Consider the following 10803-nt stretch of genomic DNA (forward strand, 5'->3'; position numbering starts at 1 on the left):
CATCTCTGTGGGAATAATGTACTGTGCGTTTATTCGGCATGCAAACTTTTAAAAACTCCAAAATAAAGATTAAGCTTGAAACTCCAGAGGCAGGGGAGAGAGGACGAAGAAATCAGCTCAACCCGTGTGTCTGAGCAAGAGAAAGAAGGTAAGAAACTAATCGCCTACTTCTTGTTGTTTGACTTGACGTTTGTGTGGTTGAGAATTTTCAAAATCTTGGTCAGAGGAACATTGCTATTAGTATAAAGTACAACCCTGCTAATGACCACAGGCCAAGATGAGCACATTATAGCTTATAACAACGAAAGTGTAAATGAGTGATGCACCTCCTAATGACTACCTTCCTTAATAATTAAATGCTGCCTCCCTTTTCTTTCACCATTTCCAAATGCTTTGTTGCTCCATTTATAGATTTTTTTTAACTATTCATTTCCTCCATGGAAATAAATTAGAAGATTTTTCACTCTTGACCTCACAATTGGTTCCTTCGGTAAGTTTGGATTGACTGATAGTCTTGAGTAGTAGAAGGTTGCATTAAAAAAAAAAAAATCTTTTGCTTATTGATGGGGGGGATAAACAGGAACTGTTACATCGAGCATTACTTTACTTTATTCAGGTTAGTTGTTCATAAATTATGTCTTGAAGTTTCCTGGAAGGAACCACATCACTGAGTACTAATAATAGGTGAAACAGAGACGAAGGTCTGAGTTATTTTTAGGTGTCGAGTGGCAAAAGGCAGTTGTTGAAACTACCTTGAACGAACTGCTCCGTTTAACCCAAGTAAATATATATAAAAGAACATTGCTTCATTATATGAAACTTTATTCATGTAGTTGTTGACATGTATGTTTCCTTAAACAATTTGGCCATTTGTGTACATTCAACTGATCGGCTGAGCACTGCCTTAAATATTTAACATTATGTGCGTATAGCGTTTAATTCAAATCTATTGTAAGTGTAGCAATTTAATACATTACACTGTCCTCAAAACGTACTTTGAAACTCCAGGGAATAAATGAAAGTGCAGTCATTTCATTTTCATACATTTGCTTAAACATCCCTGCAAGCGTGTCCCTTCACCAGTAGAGGGCGCCACATGCCCACTCACTCACTCCTGTCGTCCGTGTTCAAGCCTCAAGCAAACACACAACTTTAACTTTAAGCACTGAATCACAACAACTTTTACAAAAGGTCTTTTATTATCATCTCAGGAATACAGTGGACTGCTGTGCACAGCACATACGTAAAAAAATAAGAGGAAAACCATTTGTTATATAGTATTTTACTTACTCATCATATTTTTCAGAAACAAATGATTGGAGAAGTCTGTTGTCTCACACTAATTTACAATCATTTCAATAATCGGAACTAAGGCAGAAGGTGAGGTATATGTTAAAAAAGAGGGGGGTGGGGGGTGGGGGACTCAGAGGAAGCACTCTACCCTCAGTGCAGGAATAGAAAACTAAGAGAGAAACACAAAGGCTGCTGGCACACAGGGACACACACACACACACACACACACTCTCACGCACACATATAGACACACACATGTTTGAACCCAGATCCTCCCACAGACCTCCGGTTCCCTGTGAACCAACACATTTTAAAACCAGCTGAAGGTATGAGAAGCACAATGGCAAAATCCAGACACTGGATCCTTAATCAAAGGGTGGAACACACACGTAGTCCGTTCTCCGTGTGCAAAATGCAGAATTAAGAAAGTGTCCGTGTTAACGGGTGGTTTACCAGTGACAGACACTCTCTCAGTTTCTACTCTATCGTACAACCTTTTTCTGCCTCTCCGAGCAGCATCGTGCGTTTGACGTACAGAACGTATCGTATTGCAACTTTACAATTCCCATTCCATTCATCGCTTGTTGCGCCGATAGTGTCCTCTGAAACATACCATAATAAATCAGAAATGACATCACGTAATAATGTAATAATGTTCAATCATCTAAACACAAAGTGTTTCTGAGAGCTTGTTTTGATGGAAGCTGAGCAACTGAAAACAGCATGTACCCCTGCTCAGTAAGTATTACTCAATAAAAAATAAATATTATAATATTTCATATTTTGACAAATTAGCAAAAATACTTCTCCAGCCAAATCCTCACCGCCACAAAATCGGTTCAGAAGAAATATTTGATCATAGTGAAGCAATAAATAAAATCACAATGAGTAATGTGATGCTCAAGGGGAACAAAAACACACCGTTATCAAAGTTACATCCCAGAACCCAACGGGTTTCCTCCTAGATCACAGTATTTACCCCACGACTTGTTCATCCCAAGTGTCCCTTTCCTGGAAGACGTTTGCTACACAACGACTCGCTCAAACCACAGGCAGTGCTTTCCTTTGGCACACGTCCCATCTTCTCCTGTGAGGAGAGTACAGCACATCCATGCCCCGTTGTTCCTGACTCCAGGTAAATCTATCGGATACCATCTCTACTGTCGCTTTGGCAGAAACAGAACATTACAGGACCGCACTCAGTAGGACACATGCATGTAGACAGACACACACACACACACACACACACACACATGCTTACAAAGACTCCAGATACCGCTCAATCGTCTCTGCTACTGGAGCTTAAAGGGGCACGTAAACCATTGCTCACAGACATTTTGTCAACGCGTTGCAGTAATGTTCGAAAGGGCATGAGGTGAAATGTGATAACGATCCAACTAGAACAGCCATGCTACTTTTCCTTCATCATATGTCACCAAACTGGCCTGAGTGCTGGTTCGCTACTGACAGAATATTGCGGGTCGAGTGCCGAAATAGAAAAAACGCGTCTCAACACCACGAAGAACATCTCGCTCCCTCACACCACCACTTCCCCGTTTAAAAGACTCTGCTCGGGAGGACGAGAAAAGTGCAGAAACCTTCAAATGTTGCACAGTACAAGACAACCGTTCATGTCCCGAACAAGAAATAAGAAAGGTCGTCGCAAAAAGGTAGGAAGCACATATCTTTGACCTTGGTTACAAAAATGGCTCAGACGAGTGGGACAAGAATCCCCAGAATCCCACCACCGGCGAGGGGCCCGCTCAGGTATTTTACCCCACATTATTCACATCCTCGCCAAGTTAAGCAAACAACCAGTGCCACATGCCGAGTGCCATCTAAAAGTCATCGGTACATCATTGCTGTCTTCAACTCTTTGTCCTCCTCACCCCCCCTTCGGCTCCACAATGGAAAACTGCGGCATCTGAAAGAGGAGCCCGAGCAGTTGTTGAATTCAAGTATGGCGTGCTGCAGACACAAAGCCTTTGTAACCCTTTGGTTCGCCGCTTTCGGGCCAAATTGCTCGTCGTTCTTTGTTCGCAGGAAGACTCAGCGGCCAATCTCCAAAAATGCGCTTAAAGATCCGGGACCCGTGAGCGCGATCGACATCTTCTAAAAGTTACCTGAAGTATTGTTCACATGTCCCAGAATGATGAACTCAGAAGCACTTCCAGTTCCCTCCAAACCAATCCAGAGAATCTACACTATTTCATATCAATGCAGGAAACCATCATTCTTACAGGTCATTGACTGCTCAATGCTACTTAATTCTCCAGACACCAACAGCAGACTTTAAGTTCCAAACATCATCCAACCCGTGTGAAAGTCACACAGCTCCCATCTTCACTTATGAATATGAAGTCAACATCTTCAAAAACCAATGTTCCAAACTGAAATCCTACAAACTCCGGACCAGACGCAACTGATGAAAAACAGACCTCGATTTGAGCTGGAGGGAAATATACAGGAGGACACTTCGTTTTCAAAGTGTCAGGTCAAGTATATTCTGTAACCCAGAAGCACCGTTGACCTCAGACAACGAAAAGAGAAGCTCTTAAATTGAGAAAGTCCACATTTAAACGTGAAAGAAATGCATGCCCACATATTGAATAAAAAGCCGCACGATCTGGCCTGACGATCCGGTCACAGCATTTGTGAAAACGAAACCTGGGATTGTCAAAAGCTCCCTCGGAAATGACAGGGGTGCTGACTCTAAATGCAGCCTTCCACATCAATAAGGGCACATTACTCGTCTCGATTACTTAATTGATCTAATTGTGGAAAGGAAATAAAGTGGAGCAACCACCGGCCCTCTAGGAATCGGTGCTCACGCCTCCCGGTGGCGTCCGAGGAGGCGACCGCACGCGTTTCATTCCTATTTCTGACTCGAGCGCCGCGTTTCTCGCATGCAAGGGCAAGGGGGGGTCGCAAGTCGGAAATTCAAGGCACCGGCACCTCATGGCGAAGCAGCAAAAGAACACACTGCCATATTTGCAAGTGCCCTAGTTGCCCTGACAGTGACAGAGACAGTTGAACCACGACAATGGGAAGCACTCAAATCCTTGATGGAGGACAAAACAAAAAATACATTTTTTCAGTAAACAGGCATTCTTCTCTGTAGAAATTTCATGCACACATTTTTCTTTTTCTTCTTGCCCTTCTACTCCTCAGGAAACGGTGCTTTGAGGTAATAAGATAATACTATCCATTTCGTTTGCAAAAGGATGGACTGTCATCCACTGACAGGGCGAGAGGTCCACCAATTCTGGCACACTGAGGAGACGAAGGACACCTTTCCTTCCCCGTCATGTCCCAAAATGATCAAAATCATAAAAGCAGCAAAGGATGGCATTTCCATCATCTCTAATACAAAGGAAGCTACCCAAATATACATATAAAGTTTGAATAAATACTATCAGATATAGTGGCGTTTCTTTCTTTTACAGTCCTTGTTGTCTTCTGTGTGTTGTACCTACGTATGCGGTACCTATGTTACCTGGGAAATAATCCACATGTGCAAATAAGTTTGTTATTGCCCGCTTTCGCTCATCATATCCGGGGTAGGAAGTGGGTTACAGTCATGGCGGTCGTGGCCTTGTTCCCTCTCTTCACGCGGCCATGCTTGCTGAGCGCTATGTAGGAGCCTCTGTGGACCACAGACTCGTAGGCGTTGTAGTTGTTCGCGAGCAAGCTCTCCTTGAACTTGCACTCGTCATGGAAGACCGTCTGGAGAAGGCAGAGGGACAGACAGAGTGTGTTTTAATGAAACAGGCGCTTTGTGGTTGGCAGGGACATTAAAGGAAGCTCTTTGGAGGGTTGGTATATTAACTGATTTCTTTTCCCCATTTGACTGAACTGCAGAATTTAAATATATAGATTTACATTTTCAGAGCTCTGCAGAGAACGAGATGATCAAATTGATCGTGCTCTCCTGTCTGTGGGGTAAAAGACCTTCACCAGGAGACCTTCACCAGTCCAGTTCAGCTTGAAGCAGGTAGCCCTGCTGAGTCCAAAGGTAACAGAATGGGCCTACCGCCACCTCTAATGCTCCCTATACCACAATATAACACATTATATCCGTGTCATCCTGCCAAAAAAATCCTAAATAAATAAATCCAAAAAGGGGTTTTCAATTGATTAAACAGATCCAGATTTTTTTTTAAACTTCGCAGAGCCAAGAAAAGTGAAACTTGCAAAGCTAAAATAATTGTCTCCTGGCTGCACTTAAGCAAGAGCAATTCACAGGAAAGCCCATCAGCCTATTTTACAAACGATTCCTTTAAAAAGAACACCAAAAAATATTTAGGGAATATTCAAACAATACAAACAAGCAACAGTAAGCTTTGATATTATTATAAAATGGACAATATCAGGGAGATTTAAGGTACAAGATTCATAATCACTATATATCACTTCTCTAAATACACATCTGTCACTGAACAATACCGCGTATGACGTGCACAGTGTGCAGCAGCGAATGCTCGCCCTCACAAGTCACGGGGCCCAATTCAATCTCTTATCAGATCATCAGCCAACTCACAAGCTGACGCTTCATCACTCAAGACCAGATAACCGACTCACATTGGCTCCGTCAGACATGTTGACCACAGAGTGTGAGGCAGTGGCCATGTGTCAGCAGGGCTCTACTAAACACAATGTTTCCTCCCCCAGCACCAGCAACATCCATATATTAATAGCATGCCCGGGACAAACTACATTCATGCTGGTACATTTCACTTGTTGTGAGGTTTCAAACGTTTACAATTGCATTTCAATGAATAAAGCACAGTTTCTTTGTTGGCAATAAAATAAATAAATATATATATTTCTATAAAGTGCATGTGCGATTACACAGAGTAAACTGCCGGCAGCATTTCATATTTCTAAACACTCACCGCAATCGTCAGAAGAACAGATTAGGGTTTTTGGAATGTTTCGTTCATTCATAGTATAATGCACACTTTTTTTTCTTTTTGTTTTAGTCCTCTGAGAGATGTTACCATGTCAGCCAAATAGCCAGAGTAATATGTTAAATCCTCACTGCTCCCATAAAATATGTCAAAGCCACATCATTGTTTCGTGTTTAATGTGACCTTTTAGACTGCGAGTGGGGCCTGATGGGCTATCAGCATCCTGTGGGTGACTTTAATGGTCCATGTCTTTCTAGCCTAAAAAGGGACTCATATTGAACTTTAGTTAACGTTACAACGGCAGCACAGACTCAAAATTGGAAATAAGATGTTTGGGACACACGGACCCAACAACTTATTCATATTTAAAGCAGGAAAGTTCCAACGTTCACATGGATGAGGTTGCCCGACAGATGGCAAATGCACCTCTCAGTGCTGCCATTTGATGTTGAGAAACTCAAACTTTGTCTTCTGACGGTCCCCTGTGTCATTATGGTAAAATACATGTCCTCAGGTCTTCATTGTTTGATTCAGCGTTATTCGTCTGATGCTTTCATTTCTGCGGATGGGGACACATTGCTCACAGCAGTCATAGTGTCTCCCCTGTCCAGCGGCGTAGCACCAAATTCTGGGCCCTGTATACTCTCAGTGTCAGTGGGCCCCCTACACATGCCATTGTGCGATGCGGGTTAGCCAAGGGCCCTCTCCCTAGACGGGGCCCTGGGTAGTCAGGTCCACTTTTCCCCCCACTTCCACGCCCCTGTCACGCGTGTACAATCTATTGCTTGTTATCAACGGGATGTTTGCATGGCATCATTTCCATTTTCTACGGTGAATACAACCAACAATTTTATACCCAAATCACCACTGCTAAAATGAAGTAGAAATCTTTTTTTCTTTTTTTTTCCCCCTGTTGGAGGTGGGAGGAGCTGCGTGAGTTAGGCCTCGTCCTCCCAGGATGGTGTGATGTGCACTTGCCCTGCAGAATAAACGCTTTGCCATTTAAATCGATTTCAAGCTCTGCTGACAAGTTTCATTGGGCCAGGGGGGTTTTCCCTCCTCCTCCTCCTCCTCCTCCTCTTCCTCCTCACACACGACCACATTAGAGGCACGTGGACTGAACCTTGCATCTGTTAACCTCATCATTATTTACCCGTAGGGAACCAGGCCTAGCACACTTGCTTTAAATAGAGCTTAATACACTCCTAATGAAATTAAAACATGGGGATTTCGCAACACATAATGAGCAGCCGTCCTGCTGGGAGATATGGGGCAGCATCCCAAAATATGACTGGCAAGCAAAAAGAAGCTGGATCGAGCTAAATTCCAGGGGCCGATCCCATAAACTAACATTGGTGGACAATATATGAGATAGTGTGCGTACCTACCGTTCCGTATAACCTCCCACGGCTGTTCATTGCGACAAACATCTCGCTGCTCACCCCACATAGGCTCACCACTCCTCTGTCCACCGTGGAAATCTCTAATAGACCTGATGCGAGACAAAGCATTGCAGCATTAGAGTGGGAATCAAATGGAACAGCAGCCGATCACCCCGACGGACCCAGCGTAACCGGGACGTCGTGCCCCCTCTCTCCCTCTCTGCGTCTATGGGTGTAACCTTGCAGATTGCTGCGCAGCATACGGAGCCTTTGTTCTGCATCCTTCACCCCAATCTTACATTTGCATCCCAGGCGCGTGCCAATTAAGCGCATTCGTGCTATTATTGCAGTCGTTGCAATTGACGTGCACTGCTATTAGTCTCCGGGCCGCCCTCACACGGCTGCGTAAAAATAAGTTGTGTCTAAAAGCGTCGATACATTCATGTCATGGTTGAGCTCCGGGAGGAGGGGGAGGAAATGAAGGTGGCTCAGCCCTAATAGATACTTAATTCTTTTTAACAGATTTCTATTTGCCGTTGAAGAAATTGTACCCCCCCCCACAAGAGTCGGATGACATATGATCATGCACATTGAAAGAGGGGACAGACTATCCTGCTGTCACAGATCCATGCGTATTGACTCGTCCCCTCGTTTATGTCTATTGCATTACATTGGTGGGGGTATAACTCACTGTACTGGTTCTCATTATGTACACCGTTTATCCTGCCGTCGGGGAGGATCTGAAGGTGAAACCCGATGCCCACGTTGCAGTAGAGCCTCCGCACTCTCTTGATGCCCAGCAGATAGTCACTCTCCCAGTTCAGCTCCGGTTTCTCCCCGGAGATCCCCAGTACAGAGCGGGAGAAAAGCGTCTCCCATCGTCTCTCCAGTAAAGTTGCATTCGTCCTGCTGCTCGGTAGAGGGTACGCTGACACGATCCCCAGCAGGAAGCCCAGGAGAACCACCGCGGTCAGCGTCCAGTGCGGCGTGCCGGCCTCGCAGGACATACTGACGAGGAGCCTTTGCGCAACGGCCATCCGGTTTACCTTCGAGCCACGTGGTCGATATTAATGACCCTAAAAATACCGCTCTTCTTGTTTTGCTTCCTTCGGCATGCTGGCTGGGGGTTATTTTTGGAGCGCAGATCAGGGCTTTGGGCATGAAACGCAAGCCCCGGTGCAGAGGAGGAGAGGAGTCGGGAGGGTGCGCGGCAGAGCTGGAGGTGATGGTGATGGTGATGATGAGGTTGGTGGTGGTGATTACCATGTTTTGCAGCGCATCTCTCTCTCCCTCTCTCTCTCTCTCTCTCTTTCTCCCACCCTCACACACACACACACACACACACACACACACACACACACACACACCTCTCTCTCTCTTTCTACCCCCCTCCCCCGCCTTTATTCCTCCCGGTAATAGTTCAGAATAAATCTTCTGTACCACTCACCGAAAACCCCAGGTTCAACCTTGTCAGGGCTATCCCTGCATCCCTAAATGAAATCATGCTGACTTCGCCGGTGTGGACAATACAAGGGTAGAGAGGGTGCTGACATCAAGGGGGGGGGGGGGGGGGGGGGGGGGGCATACCAAAGCCTGTGGAGCGTTGGGGAGGGAGAAACATCCCACTGTCACTGTTGGGACTTGAGGCGCAGAGAGCTCATTGGTGGCGTTCAGTATAGGCCGTGGGACGCGATGGGGCACGCGGGCTGCTCCCAAATTGGGTCGATGGTCATATGTCTGTCAGGCCGCTTCCTTATTTAGAAGGAAGGTGTAAAAACAGGCCCGCTTGTCATCGGAGAGCAATGACAGGGCTCTTGTGATCCCACTTCTTCTGCTGTGCCGTTCAACAAATCTCTCTCTCTCTCTCTCTCTCTCTCACTCACTCACTCACACACACACACACACACACACACTCTGTAAATCTGTGTTTTTCTGGGAACACGATGCTGGACCAGAGAGCCAGCGGGGTGCTCACCAACCCATGGCCGAGGTCAGGGTTCAAGGCCTCCGTGTCGGGCGACTTCAACTTTGCTGATTGCGTCCTAGAGCAAGACACCCCCCCCCCCCCCAGCTCTATACGTGTTTGTAAATCATGCAGGTATTAAACATGTTTTAAAAAAAATAATACATCCCGACCCAATGCATCTTTCACGGTGCACTCGTGAGAACCTAGGAGCAAACCGGAGAGGCCCGGCATGAAATGGTGCACATTGTCAGCATGCCATGCCCTGCGACGTGAAAGCCTATCGTCTTCTCCATGTAATAGAGAATGCCACCAGCAGCGTTCCCATGCGTCACTGAGGCCGCGCAGTTGCGCAGCAGCGGTCTCTCTTGCACACGTCAGTTCCCCGAGATCTCCAAAGGAGGGCACCATTTCCAAATTCATTTTAAGCACTCAGCCCTTATAAGACCTAAATCCAAAGAGCCCCATAGTTTACGCATCATATATAATTTCATATAGATATTATATATTATATATATATAGTTATGCATACATAGTTATTTTTTTCCCATTATCTTATTTTCTCATTGCAGCTTCTGTCTCATGTTTATCTGCTGACAGTGCAGTTTACTTTAAATATAGCTTTTATCCAATCAGATTCAGCCCCCAAGGTCCTCTAGGTAGCTTCTCACATCAACGTGTACTGGGACGAATTTGTTGATCGTCATAGTCCTCAACCAATCAGATCTTTAGGTTGTCATGCTGGGCGTATTTTTTGACGTGCCAGTAGTAGTTAATCTGTGATTGGTCAGTGGGTCAGCGTGACATCTGTCAAACCAGCTAGCAAGCTAACTAGCAGATCTTAGTGTTTTGTGTATTTAGGGTTCAAGTTGAGCTTTGTCTTTAAATAGTGAACAGCATTTGATACATTTTGTGTTTTCACATCTGCAGTAACGTGTTCATTTGTTTGATTCTAAAGTTAATATTTTATTGTTAATATTGTTTTGTTTTTTGTAAATTAATTGTCTGATTCTTGTGAGCTTGCTGTTGTCATTGAGTTTATTCATGTACCAGCAGGTTGTTTTAATTGTAGGTGTTGAGCTTCATGTACATTTTTCACTTTAAATGTTAGTGTTATGAGAATATAACGTGTTTGCATGAAACAATTAACCTGTAACTGTAATAATAACCATAATGAGGTTATCAGGTTATTTAACTGTGGCAAGCACAGTAGAAAAAGAAAACAAAAGAACCGAACTGATGTCGACGTATGATA

At 44.7% G+C, this 10803-nt stretch overlaps 1 protein-coding gene across 1 annotated transcript; it reads right to left on the reverse strand.

Moving 5' to 3' along the window:
- Positions 1 to 59: 59 nt before the first annotated feature.
- Positions 60 to 8900, reverse strand: LOC119196321 (fibroblast growth factor 6-like). Its single transcript, XM_037451893.2, has 3 exons — positions 8277 to 8900; positions 7592 to 7695; positions 60 to 5019 (listed from the first exon to the last, which is right to left on the reverse strand). Exons 1-3 carry the CDS (start codon positions 8620 to 8622, stop codon positions 4843 to 4845), a joined length of 627 nt encoding a protein of 208 aa, XP_037307790.1. The 5' UTR covers positions 8623 to 8900; the 3' UTR covers positions 60 to 4842.
- Between the last annotated feature and the right edge of the window lie 1903 nt (positions 8901 to 10803).

This window comes from Pungitius pungitius, chromosome 6 (assembly GCF_949316345.1).
Source record: "Pungitius pungitius chromosome 6, fPunPun2.1, whole genome shotgun sequence".
Taxonomy (NCBI): Eukaryota; Metazoa; Chordata; class Actinopteri; order Perciformes; family Gasterosteidae; genus Pungitius; species Pungitius pungitius.